The 27955-nt window shown below is 37.8% G+C and overlaps 1 protein-coding gene across 1 annotated transcript in view; it reads right to left on the bottom strand.

Annotated features, from left to right (window-relative positions):
• The window catches only part of TMEM117 (transmembrane protein 117), a 237693-nt gene that overhangs the window by 64150 nt on the left and 145588 nt on the right, over positions 1 to 27955 (bottom strand). The window contains exon 6 of the mRNA XM_075148206.1: positions 13613 to 13710. Within this exon, the coding sequence (XP_075004307.1) occupies positions 13613 to 13710 (98 nt within the window). The remainder of the gene's footprint in view (positions 1 to 13612; positions 13711 to 27955) is intronic.

Here is a 27955-nt window from a genome sequence, read left to right as displayed (position 1 = left end):
AAGACTAAAGAAGTTCAGATAATTTTATCAATTCAGCTGCACACAAGGGGAAAATCTAAATGTTTTTAAGGTCTTATTCAAACCAAGATAATGTTGTAAAGTGTAAATTATTCTACTATGAATCAAAACTTTTCCTGTTCAAGTTATTAAAGATAAGTATGATTAAATTGTGGCAGCCCAAACCTTAAGTAAGCCACCTTGGGGAAACAATCCTGAAGATCTCCATAAGCACTGCCTGGCTTCTGGGTTAACCTGAAAAGTGTGGAGAGCCTTAAACCCTTAGTTTAGTACTTCAGACATTAAAACTAAAATCAATCATATAACAGTTTGAATGAAAAATGGCTACATTCATAATACACTTCCTTATAACAGAGGTATGTTCACGCAGCTTGGTCAAGTTTGTATCAGACATTGGAAGAATCCCTAGGAAACACTTAAATTCATATTATACTTTATTTAAAAGTTTAGAAGCATAAGTATGTTAGAATTCATGTGACAGAATACTGCAAAGAAGCTTAGACAAGAAATCTGGGCCTGCCTTTGAGAGAAGTTTCATCCTGAGAACCAATGCACTAAAAATGACTGCCATTGCCTGTGCTGTCTTCCTCCAGACTCTGCATATGAAATTTATTCAATTTAAAGATGATTGTTTCCCACCTAAATTCCAACTCTTTCAACTCAAGGTATCATTTAAAAGTCAAATAAGATATTTCCAGCTTGTTTACTGTCACTGAAAACATGCCTCACTCTGTTTCCTTGCCCAAGACCTATGCTTCCTGCGCTACGCCAATGGGCCCTGAATATGTCAATAAATGAGGTCAGGTCAAAGCATTTAAGTAACTGGAAGCTGAGCAAGTGTCAAGGGCTATTTTTTTACTGACACGCTACTTTTGTGAGCAGCAAATATGCATTTGTAGATGGGGGATTTAGCACATCTCTGGGCTACGTTTCTTTTTAAAATTGGAATTCCAGACAGTAACCTCCCTGGGGCAGAGAGAACACTTGCTCTTGGGCTGCACAATGCCAGCACAATGGAGGGCCCAAATGATAGCATTTTTAATTGCTGTTTGTTTTGAAACAATGGCCATGGGTGGTTGTTTAGAGGAAATTAATTTACTAAAAGTTATAAATTTATTATTTGTTTCAGTTTCTACTAGAGATACCTTACGGCACTTCATTATTTAAAGTTCCAACAATTATGTATAAATTCAAATAAAAATTAAAACCAACCCATCTAAACGGAAAGTAACTAACCAACCAGGACGAGAAAAAAAAGAAAAAGAAAAAAATACCCTGTGCATTTTACACATCATGCAGTTCCCCAATATATGAAAAAGCAGAAAGGCCCAGGAGCTTGTACTGGAGCTAACACAGTCACACAATCTCAAAGAGAAAGTTTGTTCAGCACTGGGAGAAAGCTGTATGTACTATCTTTAAAATAAGAAATATTATCTTCTTTTTATTTTCAGCATATCTTTGAATAAACTAAAACTGCCATAACAAGTCATGAAACGGAAAACCTCCTCCATTTTAATGTAGTATTTTGACAATTTCTTGGCCTTTGTCCTCTACCTTCCCAATTGTAAAATATTCTTTACTTGATGAAATTGAATTCAAATTACTCTATGGCAGAACGAGTGGATTCTGGTAGGGGGTGTAAAAAAGAAACGGGGAAGCAGTGAGCTAGAGTATGAGGAACAAAGCTTCCAAAAGTATGGGCCTTTCTCAAGGCTGAAAAGATTTTTTTCCAGCTGTTGTCACTGGCTTTGCCTTACCCCTTCAGCCATTCAGATAACAAGGGCTGATGCCCTTTCCACTGAAATCCAGAAAGATTTACTCTTTGTCTGCATGAGGAGCAGCACTGTGCTCACCAACGTACCAACACAATCAGTAATACAAAGCAAAGAACAGTAAACTGCAGGCAAAGTGTTTTTTCTTCAAGGAAAAGATCATTCATTTCAGCAGGTAAAGAATCGGAAAAGACGGAAAATATTTAGTACTGTATTAATAGTATCTTTGTTTACACACTGTTTACTGAAGCTCTTGTCTTTGATTAGTCAGTATGACAAATTCATTATGTTCATCAGGATAACTTCCTGCTAGACAAAATGCCTCAAATCTGCATGGTCTGAAATTTAACTGGTAGCTGTTATTGTAAGGACTTAATTGCCAACACGATTTTTTCGTGTTGCTAAAAAAAAAAATCCAGAAAAGATGCTAAAGTATCAAAACATACATTATGAAACCAAGAGCCCTGTGATTTCAGGGCTTTTTTTAACAACCTTTTGTTGTGATTTTATTGACAATTTATTCTACCCTTTGTGTTAGGTGTTGCTTTTTCTACTGTCACAGTTACAGACAAACAACATGCAATTATTTGAAATAAAAATATAGCCACAATATTCACATTGTTACCCAGCCTAAAAAAGATATTTTAAAATTGCATGTCTTGATTAAGATAGCTGTCACCAAATTATTTTAATTTTACAACCCTACTGATTTTTTTAAAGTAGAAAACCAGGTAAGAAGCAAAAGAAATGCTCCTTATATCTAAATGGAGGTTTTATACAAGGACTAATTAATCATATGTACATTCATATTTATAGCTGTGTTAAGCACATCCTGAAACATTAGTTTTAATTAAGTTTTTGTTTTTATTGAAATGGCTCTAATCTGATAGTGGCCCTGGGGTATAAGAATCTGAAGGGAACAGAATGGGATAGGGGATGAAGTCTGGCAGCATTTAAATAGTGATTTCCTGCTCCACCTTTGCAAAAGACAGGGTCTCATCATTTTTCTGTTAGCCCTAAATAACTGGATTTGGATCTAACAAGCTATCTTTTTCCTTCTTTTAAAGCATCACCAGTTAGAAAGTAACTCAGCATCAGTACAGCCTGTTGTCCTGTGCAACACTGGATCTCAAGCTGTGATTTCACTGGAACCACTGTTAGTCTATTGATGTTTGTTTGCCTGTTTGCACCAGCAGAACAGGATGATAAGGTTGAGAGGATTTTGCTAAATTCTATTTGCAAAATTCTGTTGATGTCCAAGACACAGAAGAAGTCACGTCATCAAGGACTATCAGGAAATCAAGAGGAACAAAACTTTTTTAATCAGATGCTCAATGGATGACAACTGTTATATCCTCCTGAAACCAGTGGAAGACTTATAACTTATCCAACGTGGCCCCAGGGAGAGCGTTCTCAGTCCCCACTGTTAAACAATCCCATTACCCTCGGTGGAACAGTTTTATTGTGTTAGTGCTTCCAGTTACACATGAAATCCACAGGCCCTAAAACCAGATAGTTTCCAAACTGATTTTCACTGTGCACAAATCAGTTTCAGAATGGCTTCTTCACGTGGACCTGAAAGCCAAAGAACACTTGATATGATCAGCATTTCTTGCAGTCTTTGCCATGATAAAAGAAGTTTGTAGTTGTATTCTTACGGGCTTTCCAGTCCAGAACGTGTAAATACTCAATATTTATGGGAAATACGGGACTATGAGAAAGATGATTAGTCAGGAGTTCAGCTAAGAACCTCAGCAAATTCTAAAGCACACATTTAAACATGCCATTATGGAGAGATATAGTTTTAAAAAAGTACTCCAGCATTCCAGGAAGGGAAATAATTTAATTGCTTTAATCATCACATTTATTTTACAAAACTGAATTGATTTTTGGAATCCAGCCATGACAAAGTCTGTGAGCTCCAGCTGCGAGCAAGAGCAGCCAAAGCACTCTTCTTCTGATCTCCATTGAACTCTGTGGGCTTTCAGAGTGCACAAAACCACTGGCTGAGGCTGCATCTTCTCCAAGCAGCACATCTTTGTGTGATGGATTCTTTAAAGCTTCCCCAAAGAGACTTGAGTTCAAGTCGACCAGACCACGTTTTGGGCTATGATTTTAACAGGCCTATGGACACTGAAGCAAGGATGCAAGACAATGAATTTCTACCTTGACCATCTGAAATGCATCCTTCTGCTGTATGAATAATAGTCCACAGTGTGCATGCTGATCTCATTGCAATACTTGGAACTTCTGTCTTGGGGTGGCTGTCACAATTATCTGATCATATATTGTTATAATTCAACTTTCAGCATTTTTTTCTGCCTACATGATCACATAATGCATATTATCTGACAGCTATACTCATCCTCCTAGAGGATGGACCTAGAATGAGGCCTAGGCTAGCTGTGAATGCTAAAGATAGAAAAAGATTTTTTTGCTAATAGCAAATGGATTTATACTGTGGAAAAGGAAGGAAGGGAAAGCACTTAACCAGGAAGACGGCACTGACAGAACAAGCAGCCACATCAGTGACGCTACTCTTCTCCCGGAAAATCTTCCACGGGGCCTGAGTGGAGGCAGAGGTGTCTCCTGCTCAGCAAAAATGCTGTGGAAAGCAGAGAGAAGGTGCTAAAAGAGGACTTGCTGCAACATCCCTTCTACACTGGCCCTGTGCCTGAACTGAGGATTGCATCTGCCTATTTCGAAGAAAAGAACTTTTGAAACCTGCTAAGGAAAATCTTCGTCTAAGAATTAAAGCTTTCCGGTTTTTGGCATAGAATGTGATTTTGTGAAAGTAGTTTCATTTGGAAGGACCGTTATTACTGAAACATTGCAGACACTGCACTTTAAGAAGTTTTATTGAAGCTACACATTGGATAAAATATTTTTAGTAACTGTTCATGATATACCTCTTGCTCACTAACAGGGATAGAATAAAACATACTTTTTAAAAGAGGTGAAGATGGGTTGCCATATCCATCCAGTTACGAGGGCTATGGTTAGGGATCTAGCAATTATGTAGGAATAAAAACAGCCTCTTTTTCTAACAGGCTATAGGCTATTGAATTGCAAGTAGATACCAAATATAACTCAAAAAGCTTAAACAGGCTGAGGAACTGAAAAGATATGCTGTAAAACACATACGTATTACAGAAGTTCAAAGAATTTAAAGCCAAAACAAAGGTGGAACTCAAGTCTATGGGCCCAATCCTGAGCCTCACTGTAGCTAATGGATGATACTTTTCTCTTTTCAATATAACTATCTTTCAGCCAGATTGCTCTATGAATCTTTTTCTACTACCCAGGACATGAAATTCTTCCACACTAGAACTTCCCAGGCGAACAGTGTTTGTGCAGGGGTCTTAGGAGCTCCCTCCCTCACCCCTATTGCTGTCTCCAGTGTGTGGTCATGTGTGTGGATGTGGATGCGTGTGAGAGGAAAGCTGCCACGCTACACGCACTCTCCCTCTCTGCCACCCTTCTCTTATTCATGCAAATACCCGTAAGAAACAACATATGGTTTTGTTTGATCTGTAGGAGTCTCCACCAGAAAAAAATAAATAAGATGGGACCACTTTATGTAACTTGAACAAGACGAATAACAAACCTAATCTTCATGCTAAAGTGATCTCACAATGACAGTATTTTTTTAAAATCTGAGATCTCAAAGCTCCCTAAGCTTGATTTTGTCTCCCTCAAACACTTTTCCTTCTGACAAGAAAAGTGAGATGAGGAATGATTTGTCTCACCATTCTTCCTATCACAAATAGAGTGGGGGAAATGCATGATACAGCCTTTCCAAATATAGACTGGCATAGGCAAGATATGAATTTCTTCTTGATAGGTGAGACAGATGGGAGACTTTCACACACCCTCCTTCACATATGGATATGTTCTCTCAGCTCATATATAAGTAATGTCATGCAAAGCATCTACCTTTCTTGCAGTACATTACTAGTCCTTGAATAATATGCTCCATGTGGCCACCTGGGTGGCCCATGGACTGACTGCACTTCCCAGATGTGTTCTGCCAGAGACTGGAGTTACTGCTTGTATTGGAAATCAGTGGAGAGGCAGAAGCATCTTAGAGGAGGACTGAGGAACATTGCCAGCTGAAAACAAGTGCTTATTGGGGAGAGCAGACTGATGGGAGAACCCTGCATTACTGACACTGTGGTCTTCATGCGCTGAGGAGTGGGGGGAAGGCATCAGAGAATGAGGTCCCAAAAATGCATCTGACTCATGCGATTGTCAAGCTTGAACCATTCTGGTGAGACTTGACCACTTTTCCATACTAGACAGTGTAAAAACACTTTGCTATCAAAATGGAAAAATATTCCTTAGGACATGAACCAGAGAGTTTGTATGGGATCATACTTAAGTTTGAACAAAAAACTTTTGTATGAATATTTTAGATAATATAATATTTTCAGATAATAAAGTATCGGATGGTTAAATGAAAACTAAAAATAGGTAGAAACCTTAAACAACTACCATTTGTATGAAAGGAAGTCCAGTGGTCTGGATTATGATGATTTATATTCAACATTTTTTCATGTTAATTAATTGTAATCTTACAGCATAGTTTACCAATAATATCCAGCACAGAAATTAAATAAATGCTATCAATAACATTTTAGTCATCTCTTGACAAATGGTAATCATGTGTTACTTCTTGACTGCCAGACTAAATGAAACAATTACTATTCAGGGACAGTTTTATCCTCTCAGAATATATTTAACAATGTCTGCCCAGATTAGTGGTCAGATTACTCAGTATAAATCCTCTGTGGAGGACCTTAGTGAATATTTTGTATTGAGACAAAAAGGAAATAGTAAGGAATTTATTTATTGTCTTGCTTATCCAAACTGAAGTTATTCACTTTGGTTATAGCATGAGAATAAAAGATTTACTAGAAGCAATAATATTGTCAAATATTTTTATGTTCTTTATATTTATACACTTTATACTATTTATTCTATCTATCCTATTTACACTATTCATACTATTTACCAGGAAATCTGCCTCTCCTTCCAGATAATTCCAGGTTTCAGTTCAGCAGTCAGCATCTTACCCCAACCCAAGACAAATTATTTAAATATGAAAGAATGAATGGATGAACTTAAAAACCTCCAAAATATGGAGAGAATAATGTATGTGTATCTATATGCATATATATTATATACATAATTATCTTGTTGTTTCATGCAGCTGTATTTGTGGAACTGCATCACAAAAATCTTTACTCAAACTTAGTGAAAAGTTTGTTTCGTTTGGGTTAATATATAATTTAGGTTGACAATGCTATAATGTCTAATTAGTTTTTCTCAGTGTAGTCTATAATGAAAAGAATGGATGTTTTAAGAAGCTGTCTTTTGAAACAAATGTGTGAACTACATTCATATATGTGAAAAGAACATAATTGTCCAGTATGCATTTATCATCTTGACTATGAAAGCATAGAATATGGAAATATAACTTACCAAACCAAACACTCAAATAGGTGCATATTAGAAAATCTCTTAAAGAAATGATGGTTTATTTCTGTGTGGGACATGTGGCTATCTCATAAGGAAGCTTCCTCTACTTCCAGGGTACAAAATATCATCCAATTAAGAATCCTACACAAATCCATGTTTAACACAATCCTCTATACATACAACATATGTACATGAATTAGTACTCTGTAGCAACTCTGAACAATTAATTTGAATAAAAGCTTTTACATCTATATTACTAACTTGCTGAATTGAAGTACTGTGATTACTAATATACATTTCTGAGCATGTGTGGCTTTGGTTTTTATTAAAGAAAGCTAGAGAGAGCTTGTGGAAATACATACTAAAAGAAGATTATTTAGTTTGCAAAGTCAAACACAGCAAACATAGGGAATCACAAATTTACAATTCTCCGTATTACTTTATTTCTTCTCCATGTTGGTATGTGCTTTGTATTATTTCAGACAAGAGTTCTATGTCAAAGACACATTATTGCACCAATGAAGACCGATCACTGTGCACACGTACAATGAATGTCTAGCCAGGGACACCACAGAAATGGATTCCTGCTACTTGCATATTCAAACGTTCAGCTTGTATATATTTTTCGGTCACCCTGCCTGCAATCAATATTCAGCTGCACAATCCACTGTTACCGCTACAATCCCCCATTTTGATAATCTACCTTCGAATATCAATTTTCTCTTCCCTAGTTACACAGACCACAGCAGGTCTTGTCCTCTCTTCCAGCATGTGGTGGGCTGATGCCAGGTGCCCACCAAAGCCGCTCTATCACTGCCCTCCTCAGCTGGACAGGGGAGAAAAAATATCACAAAAGGCTCGTGGGTCGAGATAAGGGCAGGGAGGACAATTACCGTCATGGGCAAAACAGACTCAACTTGGGGAAAATTAATTTAGTCTATTCCCAATCAAATCAGAGGAGCATAATAAGAAATAAAACCAAATCTTAAAACACCTTCCCCCCACCCCTCCCTTCTTCCCGGGCTCAACTTCACTCCCGATTTTCTCTACCTCCTCCCCCTGAACACCACAGGGGGACGGGGAATGGGGGTTGCGGTCAGTTCATCACACGTTGTCTCTGCCGCTCCTTCCTCCTCAGCGGGAGGACTCCTCACCCTCTTCCCCTGCTCCAGCGTGGGGTCCCTCCCAGAGGAGACAGTCCTCCATGAACTTCTCCAACGTGAGTCCTTCCCACGGGCTGCAGTTCTTCACAAACTGCTCCAGCGTGGGTCCTTTCCACAGGGTGCAGTCCTTCAGGAACAGACTGCTCCAGCCTGGGTCCCCCACGGGATCACAAGTCCTGCCAGCAAACCTGCTCCAGCGTGGGCTCCTCTCTCCACAGGTCCACAGGTCCTGCCAGAAGCCTGCTCCAGTGCGGGCTTCCCACGGGGTCACAGCCTCCTTCGGGCATCCACCTGCTCCAGCGTGGGGTCCTCCCTGGGCTGCAGGTGGATATCTGCTCCACCGTTAACCTCCGTGGGCTGCAGGGGCACAGCCTGCCTCACCATGGTCTTCACCAGGGGCTGCAGGGGAATCTCTGCTCTGGTGCCTGGAGCCCCTCCTGCCCCTCCTTCTTCCCTCACCTGGGTGTCTGCAGGGCTGTTCCTCTCACATATCCTCACTCCTCTCTCCGGCTGCAGTTTCTGTCGTGCAGGTTTTTTTTCCCTTTCTTAAATATGTTATCACAGAGGCGCTACCACCATCACTGATGGGCTCGGCCTTGGCCAGCGGCGGGTCCATCTTGGAGCCGGCTGGCACTGGCTCTATCGGACATGGGGGAAGCTTCTAGCAGCTTCTAACAGAGGCCACCCCTGTAGCCCCCCTGCTACCAAAACCTGGCCATGTAAACCCAATACACAGTAATCTCGTTTCTTTTTGTTGGTGTTCTCTTTTTCCCTATAGGTAAAAGTTCACATGAAGAACTGTTTATGTCTTGCTCATTATAATTCCTCCATCCTCTGTTAGGAAAGTTTTGAGGACAATTAATGTTGGAACAGTTTGTCAAGAGAGAGTATTCGAGTCTTGCCTCTATTAACCAAACCACACGCACAGCCCAGCGATGTCTTGGTGATTTTATTCTAACTACTACTTTTGATTCTTCACAGGATGCAGTGGGCCACTGCGGAAGACGTTGTAATGAGGAGATACTGATTTCAGGCACAAACTCGGCAGAGGTTAACCACAGGCCTCGGTGGCAGAGACCTGTATGTTAATAGGGGCGACGACTATATAACCTGAGCACATACTGTGGTATTAGTATGCACTGCCTTTAGCAATGCCACCTGTATGTACTGCTTGTCAGAGCCCGCTCCTGTGCAGATGTGCAAAGGCATAATGCTCTCTGCAAACCTGGGGTACCATCTAGAAAGCTCAGTATTGCACAGGTTTGTTCACTTGGAAAAATAATATAAATACTATAAAAACAGATGTCCCCTAACCATTTATTAAATTAGTTTTAAGTAATTTTTCAGGAACTCTCTTAACATTATTGTTTTCCACTTGTAGTTCATTTTTAATGTATTTATTTGTCTTTCTTCTGTCTTAACAAGTGGTTTCCTTATAAAAAAATCGTTATTCAGAAAGACCTTTAGTATAGGTTGGACTTATTCAGTGTTCTGGGGGAATAAAAAATTATTTGTAAAATAACCAGTCTTCTCACATTGTACTTCTCTCTCTGCTTCATCTAATATCCAACATTAAAAATAACTACTGTTCTATACTGTCCTATTTATTTAACTTATCACTAGCTACTGCTATTGGCTTGTCGTCAGCCTTGTCCAAGATCTTTATCTGGCTTAATTTAACAACCTTTTTGTCTCATTGCTTCTTTCAAATACCATTCCTCTCATGTCATATATAATTTGTCTCTCCTAAAACAGTCAAATTATCAACATAGCCAAAAATATAAATCAGTCTATTTCCATTCGCACTTGTAACTTTGCAGGAGTGACAGTAACCACAGAGCACTGCAGACAGTTGTCTCTCTACCGCAGCCTCATCTGACTGCCAGATGGTGCAGATATTTAAGTCCTTGTGGGAATCTTTCTTTCGTAGCCCACAAACACATCTGCACCATCCCAGTAATTCCACCAGGGTTCCAGATACTTCATTGCTTTCTAAAAGCCATCTTGACGATATACTTTCTTAAATCTGTAAGAAAGTGTGTTTGTATTTGCATTGTATCCCTATGCAATATAACACAGACAGTGATGGTGTTATACAAAGGGGCCTCTGGATGGTGGAAGTAGCCATTTAGCAGAGGTGGAAATGACCAAAATGGAGACCTTTCTATCAAAAAACCCCCAACCCACCACCATGAAAAAAAGTAGAAAGAACTCCTAGGTGATGGGCTAGACAAAAGCAAATAGCAAATGGACATTTTTGAGCTAGCTGAGCTGTTTGTGGAAGAATTATATTGTGAAGACATTCGAAAGGCAGCCAGAATCCTCAGGAGCAACCAACAATCAGTTGCTGACAATGTTTCCAGGGAATGATTTAAAACAGGAGATGATAAGCTAAATCAAAACCTTTGCTAATTAGTTGCATTGGAGAGCTGAAAACATTTCCAAATGAGAAACACAAAGCAGTCACATGATCAACTGTTATAAACAAGTGGATGGTGCCATCATCTCCATGACAATCCATCTGTCTTTGGTATGTTTATAAACGTTTTCTAATTTTAGAAAGTAAACCTGAAAATAAAAATGGCATTAACAGAAGAACAAGTCCAGTCCAGTGTGTATCTAAAATTTTTGTTTCATCAACCACTTTAAACTGTGCATCACATATCTAGTATTTGGAATAATTAAAATACAGTGCACTGTATTACACTATCTCTGCTAAATAGGTGTGCCACTAGGAAATGTCCTGAACAAATGGATTTGGGCATACCAGTATCTGTGTAGGACATACTATTGAGGATGCTTCATTCAGGACATTTCAGAAATGAGGCTGCCCACATCACACTGCTTAAGCAACAATAAATGAAATACAACTACCCCACATTATCATATATAACATTATCAATACTTTAATTCCTCCCTCTATTTTTCGTACTTATTAGGGGAAAAAAGTCTACTTTTAGTGATGTCTAACGTGCACTATCTAAATAATGTCTCTACAGAATGTAGACTGTTGCCCAGGGCTATTTTATTTCACTGCTTAAAGCTAAAAATAAAAGCATTCATGTCACCCGTTAGGTTTTGAAATCCCTATTAAGCATACTTTTTAGTATGAGAATCATTCATGAAAAGAACCATCATTTTTTACTTTATCTCCAGTTAAATTTTTTGGTAGGATTTGTTAATGTGAATATTATTTAAAAGAAAATATGGATTTACAGCATTTCAGACTACAATATTTAAATACTTTTAATAGTGTTTTATTGTTCTCCCTGTCTGGCATGTAAATTTGAAATCTCCCTATCATGTCACCTTGCTTTTAACCCTTTTTTCTACTCTTCCAGTCTTTTTGTGTAATTAAGTTTTTTCTTGATTCTTAATTAATCTCCTTTCCAGTCTTTCAGACAAGGCTATTCTTCAGACAAGGGTAAAAAAAATCAATGATGTTCTAGACTGAACTTTTCGCTGACTTAACCAGATGACACTGTAATCATTGCTAGCCTACTTGTTACCTATGTGAGCATTTTGTTATTCATCTGCTTTACCTTTTTGCCCACCCCGGCACACTGAGACAGAATCTTCCTCTGCATGTCTCGCAATGATGACAAGGAGCCGTTTGAGCCCCCACCCCCTCCACTCCATAACTCAAACTTTTCACCTAGCTTTCTAAGATTCCTCTTCCATGCTAGCATTTGTCAGATTATTCACTTCATCTTTAAATTCTGTCATGTCACTAATATATATGATGTATACAAATAACGAATGCTACTTCTAACATTAAATAACTGGACTCCCCTGTCTTATCAACGTAGCATTATTTTATTTATACCTTTCATTGCACATTTCTGACACGATGCCTAAATGTTCAGCACACTCCATGGGCTTTACTAGTTTTCTTAACTGCCTTCAGTAAAGAACTTTGTTAAAAGCCTTTTGAAAGTCCGAATAAATTAGATCAAGCATTTCTTCCTCATCCACTATTTTGATGACATGTTCAAAGAGTTCTAACAGATCAGAGAAGGTTTTCTTTCAGCAAAGCTACCCTGGCTTCTTTTAGCAAAATTTAATCTAGAGTTTTGCTCATAATTCTATTATTGATGATGTATTCAATCCATTTAGCTAATACTGAACTCAGACTTACAGGCCAGTAGGATAATTCTAGTTTGTTGAAAGAAAGCGACAAAACCAAAACAATACCCAAATTTTAACATTCAGCTTTTCAATAGGCAATTAAGTGCTAGTAAAATTTACATCAGCTCAGCCCCTTCAGTTCTTATAAACCTTGTTTGTAGCCAATCAGCCATCTGATTCTCCTTTCTTTTTAGTCTTTAAATTTCTTTTATTATTTCCTTTAATTGCCCCAATTTAATATAATATCTCATTTTTACTACTTTAAAAGTATAGATATTTCATTGCATTTTCTGTAGCAGAATCCATGTCAATAAATCTTTCAACTTCTCTGTAACAATTCCTTCTAAATCTACTCTTTAAAAAACAGCAGGTCTGCTGATATTTTCATGACGTTTTCTGCTTCTGATGTAGTTGGAAAAAACCTTTGCACTTTCTTTCATCTTCAGCTATAAGGTCTTCAGACCGCCTCTTAGAACTATACATTTTCCATTTTTCCTGCACAATTTTTTTTCTGTTTTAACAGTTACAATTTACCTGGAAGAGGCTACATTTGGGGTCAGATAAATGCTTACCCCTCACAATTTTTCCCATTGATTTTTAAATATTTTTCTTAATAATCTGAGGCTGACTCACCGTTTGAAATCCTGTTCTTGTGTTAATTCAAAGGATTACTATAATTAATTTCAAGGTCACAACAGGAGACTCACATATCTACTTACCTTAATTACAAAGACTGACAATGGGACATCTAAACAGTATCACATATAGCAAGAAATTTTGCAACTGATTTATAAACAGCCTCAAAGATATAATAAAAGAAACAGTATAAATCAATTTTAAAATTATATTTTTACATCAACTCTTTTGATTAGGAATTGTTTGCTCATGTACAGCTTTTGTAATGTTTAATTTTTTGTTAGACCAAGTATCATTTTTTTTCTACTATATATTCCATTTATATCTCTTCCTGCCACAGATAATTAGAAGATATATTTTTTGATGCTCTATAAAAGGTTCATTTACAATAATTTGATTTTAATATATTCCTACCAGAATAAAATGATCCTAATGTTTCCTTTCTTCCAGAAAGCTCTGGCAGACTTTCCCCAGTCTGGGTAGGGTTTGTCCTGAAGCATCATATCAGTGACCTACAGGAAAGAAGAAATAATACACAGTTAAACTTGTGTCACAAAAGAAAGTACTAACATGGACTTTACGAACACTTTTGTTTATGTATGACACACCTGCTTCAGTTTTGATAATTTTAATAGTTAGACAGTAGAAAAATAGGATCTCTAGTGTTACTTGCAATCAAGATAAAGTATATTGGACTACATATTCTGCCCCTAGAAGTGCATGCAACTCATTGAGAAACAAGGAAACCTGTGGAGATCCAAAAACAGGATGAGAAGAAGAACTAGTCTAAAAGTTACAGAAACCTACAGCACATAAGCTACGTTCCCCTATGGCTATGAAGCTAGTCCAGCCTGGGAGAGGGCACCTACTTCCCTGAGGGCAGCATCAGCAGAATTTCCACTCTTGAAATCAGAACTGCAGCCAGGGAGTGCAAGCCTGTGAGTTAAGCACTATATGCCATTTATAATCTCCTCTTGCTTCCTGGTATCAGTAAGAAAAGCACACTTGGGATAGAGACACGAAAATCCCTTAAAACTTGCACGAAATTTAAGAAGTATGAAATATCTGTTCTCATTTTCATAATTCCTATCTAAAGAGACCATCTGTTTCTCTGTCCAGAGACTCATATGCATGCACTACTTCTGGGTGGAACACAAAAGTATTAAAAATGACTTTCAGCTAAATGAGGGTGGTGAACACCCCTCAGGCGCTTGCACCTTTGGGAAGCTGTGTTTTCATATCCATTTACTTCAAGTTAACTGTACTAAAAAGCACTGAAAGTTACATTACATAAACTCATCAATTCCGTTGTGCAAAAGATCTAGAAGAGTGGAAAACCTACCCATACGTAAAGATTAAGAAATAACTGAACAGATAAAGGAAACAGGGGTGAGCACCCACTTGAAAATACAGATAAGTAAAACAAATTCTTACTATCTGTCATTGGTATCAGTACACAGTGGAAAATTACTGTTTTGATTAGTCTGAAAATAACTGTTAATAAGATTTCAGAAGGAAATAACTTCAAATTGAAGTCAAGATTTCTTGTTTTTATTTTCCACTACATTTATTTTGATATACAGAGTTTTTAAAATCCAGTTTACCATCCAGAGTGTGAGCTACCACTTTCAATCAATGACATTAACAGTGTTTATCAAAAAGAACACATGGCCCATGATTAAATTAAAACTACATATAAACTACATTCAAGTTCTAAATTTTGGTTCCAAGTCCATTTGGGGTTAAAAGTGCTCAGCATATTAGCCTGAAGGCCTGGGTCCAAAGGATAATGAATATGTTAAATAAATAGGAAAACACATTCTAGGATTTTATGATTCCATTAAGCCTAGCCTGAAGAAAGAACAGATTATATCCCAAAATATCTTCTTTACTAATTGTTTTATGTAGGCAAATCTTTCCTCAGATCAGCATCTATGATACTTTTTTATAAGATCCCTATTATCTAAATAAATATTTCGATAAATATTTAATGCTGAACAGGACCTCTGTAAAGATTTAATCCACTACTTTAGTAATACCTTTTTCTCTTAGGAAGAGTCTAGATAGTAATGAATATTTGCAAAGAAGAACAGATATTTTGAGAGGTTTTATTCAATTTTCAAAATATTTGCTCCAGGCACTTTCTGGAAAATACTTATTATATTTGGTAGAAGGATGCTATCTGCTGCTCTATGACCAATTATTAGAGTAGCATGTTTCATAAGAATGACATTCAAGAAGGAGACATTTTCTGAGGAAAATGGCAAGACGAGGCAGGAAATGTTCTTTCTGATATCAGACAGTTGGTCTTTCATCTCCCAGCTCTGGCATTTATTTAAAGTCATATCACCAGATCAATGTCAGGTCGGTTGCAGCTAAATTGGCTGAAGCAGAGACAGTCATTAAAGGGATGTATTCCATAAAGAGAAATCCAATTACCTTTTGCATTAGAGAAATCAAATTCATTTTCTGGTTTGGTCAAGGACAGTCACTGTGGAAAACAGCTCATGGGAGAAAAGCACTCAACACTGCCATAGTGCAAATAAGTTTTAGATGGGAACATCAAAAACTCATTGCTGCTGTAAGAATGATGATTTTAGAAAAAGAAAAAAATATAAATTTTAATTTAATTTGCACAACTTAGTATAAAGAGATGCATGAGTGTGTATTTTTTTCTCTTTCTTTGTATTTCACAATGCAATTACTGACCAGTAAACATTTCTCTCTTTTTTACTGGACTATATTTGAGAACACTGTGGATACTCAGGAATAAAAAATAATTGATCACTTCAGTAATTCTACATATGCATGCATCCTACATAATCAAGATAAAACAGGGAAAACCACTTAGAAAGTAATTAAGTAATGTATTTTTTTTTCTTGAACTAAGAGATGTGATATACTTTAATCAATTAATTACACTGCTTCAATTCAGAAAGGAATGGCCCCTACATATAATGACTGTATACTCTTTCATTTTTAGTGTCTCATGAGAGAAATGGTTAAACTGTATTAAAGTGCACAAACAAAGCTGCATAATACACATTATCTGACATGCCACAGCAAATATTTTCATAAAAAATTAGTATGCCTTGTATATATTACAGAATCTTAAACTCACTTTGCTAAATAAAAATAGGACTTTATTGACTATTCACGTTAACTATGAAGATAACTTAATATGCTTTTAAAAAGGAATATTACTATCATTAAATTAATAGCAAAATGTTACAATTCACCATTTTTGTTACAGAACATTAAATCATTCCTTTTGATCTGATATACTACAATAATTTGAAAAATTATGTCATATCATATAGAAGAAAGAACCCGGGATTCAAAGTCATGTTCAGAGCAAGTAACTTACACAAACAACAAGTGCAGAAAGCAAAATTACAAAAACTCAAAACCCCCCAACAAAACAGTAAGATACCTGAGATATACTAAGTGGAACAGGAAGACACCTTAAGGATCACTTACTCCTTATGTGCAGTTGCTCTTTGAGCGTATTGCTGAGGATGCTCAGCACATACTTTAGATCCTTTAGATCTCTCCTCCCTAGACAGTCATGTCAAACGCTGCTACGTTGTAAGTCGCAGCATCCTTCCCAGCAGAGGTAACGTCTGCAGTGGAAGTTTCAGGTAAGGCTAAGTATCTTTTCTATCAATAAGCTAACTGCAAGTGAAACTTTCTTTAAAAAAAGGAAGAAAATGACCTAATACTTTGGTTCGTGCCTTCAAAGTATCTTCCAAATTCTTCACTAGTAGGAACTATGCTGTCATCTCCAGAGCGCAAACTGATCATTACTGGAAGACTCATGTGGCATGGGCTGCTGGCCAAGCTGTTTTCCTCTGCCAAATTGCATTTTAGAAACCTAGAAGTATAAAAGCACATCTAATAGTTTCATAGTAGCACTTCTCCACATAAGAAACTGCAGAAACTGTATCTTGAAAGAGAAAGAGAAATGGGCTCTAGACAAGCTCCCTAGGACGCCATGTATTCCATGCTGTAACATCCATTAAGCAGACACCAACCCTCAGTGAAGGATTTTCATTGCTGTATTCACACTTGGATAAATCATCAAAACAGGGTAAGAGCAGCCCTCCAGAATTTAACAGAATGCAGAAGAAGCCAAGATCCACAAGAAAAGCCTCGAAATACAAACCAAATGGTGAACTCTGAAATATTTTTTATTATTTTGATACAGCAATGAGCAGTGAAAGGCCTAATGGACAGTAGGACTCCAACATCTCATATCAGTAAAGAAGTTGTTCATACGCAGCTACTTAGCCAGAAGGACAAGACATCATGGTGCTATTGCTGGAAATGGAGTAGCCTGAATAACTCTGCATTTGGCAAAATACGTATTCCTACTACTGTCAAGTACATGACTCAAGTATTATAAGTGTTAATTTTTTCTATTTTTATCATTTTACAATTTCAAAATATCTTATTTTAAATCATAAACCTCTTCATAAGTAGCACTAAATTAATTTAATTTGAAACTCAGCCTTTAAATAGTTCATAAGTAGCACTTTTCCACTCTCCCTGAACTCTTTACACAAGAAATGTTATTTTCGGTCCTGCAGCTGAGGAATGTAATTGATAAGAATGAGTATCATAAATTCTAAAAGTTTTCAGAAATTGTAAGGATGCCATAGTGTCAGGGCAGGTCTGAGGGCAGCTTCCCAGGGCAGGTGCATGCATGCACATTGCTTGGTTTTGTGCAGCACAATGTTCCTCATCAAAAGAACCCACTGGTATCTTTTGCAAAGACTCAACACGCTTATGTGTTTCTGAAAAGTACGCAATTTTTTTCTAGAACGGGGCTAAATCAGGTTAAAGTAATTATGTTTCCTGAAGTCAGAGTGTAAAGTCAATGAGAGCTAATGTATACCGCTGAGTGCATACACTCCCTTTGCTTTGCTGTTATGTGCTTTTAGGTAAGAGCTATATATAGGTGTCCCACTAACTACACATCAATTCTTTATCATATCTCAGTCTTCAAGTACTATACTACATCATGGTAATCATATACCAAACCAGGGAAACATTTAGTATTTAGTCATTAAAAGCTTCTATCCATCATTTTTGTCTTCATCTTCCTTGAGATATTTAAAAACTGCAGAGCTGTTCACTTGATGTACAAAATTAACCTACATGGAAAATGTTTGTATGCTTCTTTCATCTGGATGTTAGGGAGCAAACTGTCTTCTATGGATCATACCTCAACACTTCCATGGCTTACACAATGATTATATTAAATGCCGCCTTTAATTATGAAATTGTTTTGGCAGTTGAGCAGAAGTGTCGAAAACTTTGTTACACATCCTTCAGAAATAACTGTTAATTTATTTTAATCCACTGTGCTGTATTTTGGAATATACAAAATGTGTAAATGTTTGAAAACAAATGTAACAAATATTTGTGTTTAGGCTTACTGATCTGTAAGGGGGATGATATTTTTCAGTGTAGATACACTGCTAGATTTTAAAGTAGTTTTGTCTGCTTTCTACATTTTCAAACGTTCCTAATGTAGTTTCATTCCTACCCTGAAAATAATCAAGCTCATGTTAGGTTATTTCTCATTCAATTTAATTGTAAGAAATTCTTTTTATATTTGCATTTTCAAACCAACAGCAATCAAAGAGACAAAATATGGCCCCTTCAATCTACTCTTTAATTGTTTTCTCACTTTAATGAGAGCCAGCACATTGTTCTTGTCTTACCAACATGTATTGTTTTAACAATAGGTAAATCCCGAAAAACAACAGTAATTTGCTGCCACAATTCAGTGATCAATATGAATGATAAATAATACTATGGTTCACTTTTGTTGCTTCTGCAACAGCCCCCAGCATTTTTTTGTGCATTTGCACATTTCCCACCAATAAAATGTTTCCAGAGTGTTGCTCTTACGAGCTATTATTCTCCTGATCCACAGCACTTGCACCGTCTTACACCTGAATTTCCACCAAAACCAGTTAAAGAATTTCTTTTGTACAAACCCTGAGGGGGCTTATATTAATTATTGCCATCTTTACTGATCCATGCAAATTTATTTCTTCACCCATTGAGGAAGTAGAAAGCCTCTTCTTTTTTAGCCAGCAGATCTTGATTTGGTTTATGAATGTTATCATAGCAGTTTCTCCCACAGTCACAATCCATGCAGAGATAACAACTCAACAACAAGACAAGAACAACTAAAAATATATACACTTTAGACTCAACTTTTGAAAAGTCGCCCCTGCTGGCACTTCCTTTCAATTTCCAAATCGAGTTAGGACAGAATGCTCCATAAAGCCAGCGTCTAGCCCGCAATCAATTTGTGGTGAAAAACTTCTTTAAATATCAAAAGGTGAGTTAGGGAGAAATCTGGTCTGCAATTATTTTAGTTCTATTCAAGTTATTCTGGAAATTATACTTTGTATTTCAATACCAGCAAGAATAATTCCTGAATAAATTTTGTTTTTAAAAAAAAAAACCTCTAAAACAAACAAAAAAGAAGAATAATATTCTTTTAACTGGAAATTCCTTGACACTTCATAAATATAAATAACTGTTTAGGAACAATCGTACATCTGAAGTAGGGCTTCTTGCAAAAAAATTCTAAGCTGTGCCATCTCATTTCCTACCATGTTTCAAGTCCCTACTGTGCACACAAATCACTGTATATATGCAACAAAATATACTGGCTGCCATGTGGCAAGAACTTGCTGTTTATATAACCACTGACGCCATGTTTCAGAAGACTCTTTTTTCTTGCTTTACTGCTTCCTTATTAGTGTTACAAATGCAGAAGCAGAGGTCTGGGTAATATCACGTATTATAGGCAAAGTGTGAGACATAAAGCCACACCATGATTTTTATTTAAGGCATTCAACTCACTTCCATCTTAGGCTGACACAGCAGGAGAGCTTGCTTCACTCATTTAGGGAGCTCGGTGGTTTTGGTAAAAGGCCAGCGGTAGAAGTCATGCCATATTTGGTGCACATACACCATACGCATCTAGACTGATGTAGATTCTTTTTATAGTCAGTGAAAAGAAAAAGGCATTTCTGGGGTGCAATTCATTTCAAAATAGGTTCTGTTGAAAGATGTACCTATTTCTCTTCACTCTAAAACAGGACCTACTCAGATGTTCACACTGCTGATACTGGAAGTCTGGTAACATGAATCCTAACCTAGTTTCCTACATTTCTTAGTGTTCCTCATCAAAGTGTCATTAACTCAGTTAATGAAATACGTGGTGGCTCATAAGGGATGAGGGTTCATCACAGGCAAAGGGCCATATTCACACATCCTATGCCTAAAAATTAGGCTTTTGCCCTCAGCAGACTGAATCAGACAAACAAACTTATAGAATCCAAGTTCCTTGGGCAGGTCCTGGAGAAGAGTGTGCACATCCAAAGGTTTGTAGAGTGAGGATGGGTCATATCACAAAATCCATATCTGGTGAGCAGTCTGCCAATGTAAATACCAGATACAGGTATTTTTGAGGTATACTTGACTAGGTGCTTGACTCAGGTTTCCACAGGATGTGTTTCTGTATTGAGATTAAAAATGCAGAGCTCTCTAGAGAACGATGCCATAGATGCATTGTTTTACTTCTGCACAGTAGACTATTGATTAAAGCAATCAAATGGGAGTGCCAATTTCTATTCTCAGTTCTGTTTTCATTCTTTTTATTCTCCCAGTTCTTTAAACCTTTAACCTCTGTTATAGGTTTTATCCATTTACTTTAATGCAAAAGGCACACCAAGTGCCTAGGCTAAGGATCAGCCTCCACAACTCCCCATCTCCTGCAGCTACAGAATCAGACTCTTTTGCAATTTGTCCTTTGTTTCAGCCTATGAATCTTGTACACCTACCTACAAAGCAAAGCACTGAAGAAAGAATTGAGCCAGCATGTGCTTAACATACAGGTAGCCTCCACTACCTTGATGGAAAGGACAGAAGGTTCAAAATGTGATCACGCTGAAAGGGAATTCTTATGCAAAATGCAAGTAGTAGTTTTTAAATTAGGGTGGGATCCATAATATCTTGGAATATTGCAGGAATGCGAACATTTCCCCATTTACCTCCACACTACAGCAACATACAGGTTCCAGGCGCCTAGCTGTATACTCATGTCACATAAACATAGGACCTGTCTTTGTTTTAGCATATATGAAACTATACACCGAATGGTGGCACATAGTAATTAAGGTGTGATTCATTCTCTGAGACTGTCTTAACCTAAGCAAAATTTTGATGTCTGAATGTGCCTGCCAGTCACAATTGACCAATCTCATAAAGGACAAAGAGGTCAGAAAGGTCACTATCAGCAGCAATGAAAAACTAGGAAAAAATCTGGTTTGATTTGACTTAGCTATAACATAGATGCTGAGCTGTACTGACTAGATTTCCAAGAGTTCTGGATATATCCATAAGGAATACTTACATTTTTAAAGACAATTTGTGATGGGTTGACCCTGGCTGGATGCCAGGTGCCCACCAAAGCCACTCTATCACTGCCCTCCTCAGCTGGACAGGGGAGAGAAAATATCACAAAAGGCTCGTGGGTCGAGATAAGGGCAGGGAGAGATCACTCACCAATTACCATCACAGGCAAAACAGACTCGACTTGGGGAAAATTAATTTAATCTATTACCAATCAAATCAGAGTAGCATAATAAATAAATAAAAACTAAACCCTAAGAACACCTTCCCCCCACCCCTCCCTTCTTCCCGGGCTCAACTTCACTCCCGATTTTCTCTACCTCCTCCCCCCGAACGCCACAGGGGGACGGGGAATGGGGGTTGCGGTCAGTTCATCACACGTTGTCTCTGCTGCTCCTTCCTCCTCAGGGGGAGGACTCCTCACACTCTTCCCCTGCACTCCACGGGGTGCAGTCCTTCAGGAACAGACTGCTCCAGCCTGGGTCCCCCACGGGATCACAAGTCCTGCCAGCAAACCTGCTCCAGCATGGGCTCCTCTCTCCACAGGTCCACAGGTCCTGCCAGGAGCCTGCTCCAGCGTGGGCTTCCCACAGGGTCACAGCCTCCTTCGGGCATCCACCTGCTCCGGCGTGGGGTCCTCCCTGGGCTGCAGGTGGATATCTGCTCCACTGTGGACCTCCATGGGCTGCAGGGGCACAGCCTGCCTCACCATGGCCTTCACCCCGGGCTGCAGGGGAATCTCTGCTCTGGCGCCTGGAGCCCCTCCTGCCCCTCCTTCTTCCCTCACCTGGGTGTCTGCAGGGCTGTTCCTCTCACATATCCTCACTCCTCTCTCCGGCTGCAATTGCTGTTTTTCTTTTCCCCCTTCTTAAATATGTTATCACAGAGGCGCTACCACCATTGCTGATGGGCTCGGCCTTGGCCAGCAGCGGGTTCGTCTTGGAGTCGGCTGGCACTGGCTCTATCGGACATGGGGGAAGCTTCTAGCAGCTTCTCACAGAAGCCACCCCCGTAGCCCCCCTGCTACCAAAACTTGGCCACGCAAACCCAATACACAGTTCTTCTGGACTTTGCAAACAGGAAGCTTACCAGAGTACTGCTGTGGAGCATGCTACCAGCCTAGGTATGTATTTAAAGAAGTCACATGTCAATTCCCAAGACATGAAGGAGTCCCATGCAAGACATGTTCCCAAGACAAAGGTTTCTACTGATCAAATTTAATCTCAGGCCTATCTTCTTTCAACATCTCCATCTAACAAGTTTCCTGGTAAGACCTGCATGTATTCATGTGTTATAACAGATGCACATCAGCTTTCTGAATGGGCCATTAACTATTACTCTTGGGCAGCATCATCATTTGTATTTGTACCATGATACCCTCAGAGACTCAGACTTGAAAAATGTCAATGCAACTTCTGTGTAGTCTGTGTTTTGATGTGTCAGAAGGCCATCATTTGCTGTTCCAACAATTGTAGTTTTGAAGTTCTTGCTCTTCAGAAAAAAGCTGGTGTCCATAAATGACAACACATATGCCACTTGGTGCCTTTTCACCTGCCTTTCCCTTTCTCACTAATACTTTTTAATTCTATTTGGTGAGCTAATGGATGAGAGAAGTCCAACAAATGTATAGCAACACTTGCAGTGAGGACATAGTGTTAGGGTGATTCTATAGCAGGTGAGGGAGTGAAAGAAGAAGAAACATTTGTGACAACAACTTGTGACAATAGCAAATTACTAATGAATAATTTGGGGAACTTGCTTTTTTCTTCTCTATTTAACTTCCACTTAGTGACTATTGAGAAAGTATTTTCTTGTGGAGAAGGCTGAGTGAATGTGAGATATAATGGGTGTGTTTTGCCACTTGATTGTTGGGAATTATTTTCACTTTACACAATGTGTTCTAGATCAACAGCATAAGTTAGCTAGAGTAAATATAAGCAGCATAAGCACCTCTTTCAAAAATCTCTGTTGGTGTCTACATCATGCAGAACCTGGTAAAAATGAAGCTCTGATGTTTGCGCTCTGCCTTTCAGCAGTCTCTCACACCAGGCACGTAAGCCACAGGAGAACCATCTGAACACTGGGAGGACCCCAGCGACGTGCGGGAGGCACGCAGGCCAGTCTGCTGAGACACCCGCCTGCTTCCTCTTGCCAGAACAAAGAGCCTAATTAAACAAAAATCCATCTCCATGCTGCTGACACTGTGCTGCTTTCCCAGTTGATTCAGAGCTACGATGTACTGACAGCTCAGAGTGGTTTCCATCCATTTCACTTCTTTACGGTGACCGGCACAGAGAAGCTGTAGCTTCAGAATAAGTAAATGGGAACTTGAAACCTCCTTTGCATGGCCTTTCCTGTTCTGCACTCATAGCAAACACAGCTACTATACGACTATATTTTCACTCTAAGTAGAGAATGAGAAAAATTCTACACAAAACAAGTTTCTCATAGTTTCTAGAAATACTAACTTGAACATGAAAACTGTTAACAGAACACAAACTGCAAAAATTCATGAAGTACTTCTGAAAAACCTTCCCATGGCTCTTTACAATATTTTCTTTACCATACTACAGGGAATTATACCACTAAAAGAATTTTCTGCTCAGCTTCTGGTCCTTTGCCAGATTTATGGGCAATGTCGTTAATTGTTTTTAATTACCCTTTTATATTGAAGGTACAACCACCTTAAGAACATAATCCATCAACAATTAAGAAAATCTTCTATTTGTCCACATTTCCTGGGAAATTCTGTACTTGAGGTGCAAGCATGGTCACAGTTTTGTCTAATCCCTTTTAAAAAAAATTACTTTGGTCTTACTTCCAGAATAAAGAGTGTACATGGAAGGTACTCGGTAGAAGGTGGTTAGTACTGGTTCCACTTCAACAGAGGAAAAACTCCAGACTTTGTTGCAAAGTCACTTGCTATTCCGAATAACAAATATTTCGCTTTGAAAAAGTCAACCATTTTTTGCGTCAGATTGTGTTCTTTAAGAACATGCAGACAGTCAATTTTTTAACACCTCAAATTATAATTAAAATGTAAAAATACCCATCAAAAATTGCACAAAAGGAAAGTAGTGTCTTTTCAGAAAGCAGAGAAATGATGATTACTCTTAAACTGTATCAGGATTGTTCAAAGTATCCTCAGTGCTGAAAAAGGAACACAAAATGAATGTCCCTATTCCCTGAATAGGGAACTTTTGGGATTAATTATTCAGAAAATTGAGATAATCACTTAAGTTTTCTCTGTTAAAGAATCATAATATTGGAGGCCTTTAGTGTTTCAAGCATAGTGATATTGCTGTTCCCTTAAAATGATGTGATTGGCTCAGCTCAGATATACCAAACTCAGAAAGATAATATACTTGTTTCCTTTTATTTGCATTCAGGTTTTAAGGTTGTGTTTTCAAAGACTTCTCACCAAATATGAAATGAAATGGAAGATAAGACACTCTTATAGTCACACAAAACTCCAAAGTTTGTCTTTTGGATAAAATTCCTGCTACTGCAGAGTCAAGACAAAATATTACAATTTTTAACAACTGAGAATATTGATATCTTTTTGTATAATAAACACCAAAGGGGAAAGCTGGTAATTAAACATTAATGGATACAACTGAAAATGTTTCATCTGCTCCTTGTTTGGGAAGAATATTGAAGACACACAGGGGATAATGGTTTGTGAAGAATTCTTGAGTACTACTTGGGTTGCTAGAGGGTATTTTGGAAAAGTACAGCAAGATGAGAGCTGAAAAAAGTTGCTGTAACTCTAGGGACAGGATTTTACACTTCCTTCTGGACTTGTGCTGAAAGATGTTCCACAGTAAATTTGACAGTAAGTAGATACCTGGTTTTGCAGGCTGGGAAGTCAAGGATGGCTAGAAATGATTGGTAGTAACATTGCTTTCGCACATCCCCTTGGCTATAGAAAATAGCAGTCTTTAACCAAAATGCTTAGTTACCCAAGCATAGGCAGAACTTTGTATTTCTGTTGCTTTAGTTCAATAAGGAGTGAAAGAATGCCAGGACCTCTGGGCAAACAGAACATTCAAAGAGAATGGAAGCAAATTTGTTCCACTTTTAAGCACACTTGAGAACACAATCCTTAATATACAGTTGTTATTCAGCCTTCTATATTATAAAGTCTGTGCCCATGCTATACTTTTATTTGAAATTGAGTCTCTCTCATATAAAAAAAGAATCAAGATTTTTTCTAGTTTTCTTTCCTGGCTTCATATGCATCACTATCCATCTGCAAACATTCATCCCATGGGGAAGCAGGATTGATATCATTTAGAAGAAAGCAAATAACATTAGATTATGGTTGCACAGTTATTTGCCATTTGTTCGACACGTTTATTCTTTATCTACTGCCTACACACAAAGCTATATCAAGTCAGCTAATGGTCACTTATTAAAATGTACTTTTACCTTATACATATTCATAAGTCACACTGTAGAGAAAACCAACATATTCTTTAAAAAAGAACAAAGGAAAAAAGGCTCAAGGAGACCAACTTTACATGAAAGTGAAAGTTGATTTTCTTAAAAGTTCAGATGTTACAAATTAAAAGATGCTGCTCTATCAACACAGTGTAAAGCAGATTTTTTTAATCAGATTCTCTTTTGGGTCAATTTTTTGGTCAATTATTACTTCTCATGTGGACATTTCTCAAGGCTGAGCCATACTGTGTGCACAGCTGATATGCTACCATCTTTGCTCTACAGCTGGTCTTGTTTGTCATCTCGGCTTACTTGATTAAGCATTTTAATCAGTGTTTTGCATAAGATTGTGCACCTTCTGTTGAAAATTGTCTGGCTGGTATTTAGTTGAAAACCAGTTGACTTCTCAACATCTTACTTAGGCTTTGGCCGTTTCTCATTCCATAACTTTTGAAGGGTTTATAATCAGTATCTTAAATTCTTTCTTTCTTTACAAAGCAATAATGAATGTTCCCCAAACATTGCAAAATTCTGTACCAACAATTTGGTAAGCAGCTTCCAATGAAGCTGGTAATTATACATTTAGCATAATGCCATGGAGAGTATATAACAGGGCTGCCTTATTTTGCCTTAAGCTTTGACCTTTTTGCCTCTAACTAAAAAAAAAAAAAATACTAGTTTTAGTATTGTATTTATCCCTTCTCTTCTGACTGTTTTGTTAAGTCACCCCTTTTCTTCAGCCAGATCAGGTGTTTGGTAATTTTTTTTGGACATAGTAATTCTGCTTTTTCCCCCAGAGTTTTCAGGAAATTGAATGCAGATTATATTTACACGCTTGAATTAGCTATAATGTACAATTTAAAATCACCCTTATTTCATTCATCCTGCCTATGTTTATATATGTTTCCCTTATGATATTAACATAACCCAGGAGCATTCTCATTTTGGCTTTTCTGAGTAGACCATTTGGCTGAGCTCCAGCTCTTTGCCTTGCTCTCTTAGCACAAGGAGGGAAACATCATAATTTGGGAAAATGTAAGGCCCCCCTCCAGAGCCCAGATCACATTGTCTTAATACCTTCTAGAAATCTTTATTGATAAATGAGAAACAAAAAGCTCTCCAATGACTAAGCATAAACAGAAAAACTTAAAAAAATAATATACCTTTGCCTTATAATTGTAAAGAGAAGGCAAAAATTCAGTTCAATTATTAGTGTTCTCAAACAATAACTGCATATTCTCAAGGGGTATGAGACAATAAAATTCACTTTACCTGGGAAAAGATAAAAATACTGTATTTACTGGATATCCACTATTGCAATAGGTAAACACATATTTACAGTTAATTTACTTTATATATAAGTTATATCACCTCTCTATCAAATATATACTTTCTACTTTACTAAAGTCTCATCCTCCCTGCCTTGACTACGACAGGTCATCTTTGAACCAGTCCCTAGACTCTAGTTTCAATGCCTCTGAGTTCTCATTGTTAATCATAAGACCATACTCAGAAAAATGTATTTTAAAATTATTCGGCCCAGGACTGAGTAGCCTGATTGTATGAGAGTACTGTAACATTGTACCTGACAACTCCATTTGAAAGACAGTCTATGAAAAACCTAAGCTAGTGCTGATGCACTTGCATTTTAACCTAGGTACATATTAACCTCAGAGGTATCTATCTGCTGTGTTAACTACTATCTAGCAGAGCTAATGTGGTAAAACTTCAAGCAAAAATGACAAATATAAGTGGTGATGCTCAGTATACATATAATGCATAAAGTTGGAACATAGATTCCCTGATTTATCTTGTCACATAAATAGGAATCTCAAGAAAATGTCCATGTCAGTTGGCTGAAAAATTGGAACA

Source organism: Calonectris borealis, chromosome 1 (assembly GCF_964195595.1).
Source record: "Calonectris borealis chromosome 1, bCalBor7.hap1.2, whole genome shotgun sequence".
Taxonomy (NCBI): Eukaryota; Metazoa; Chordata; class Aves; order Procellariiformes; family Procellariidae; genus Calonectris; species Calonectris borealis.
This window is presented reverse-complemented; position numbering and strand designations above follow the sequence as displayed.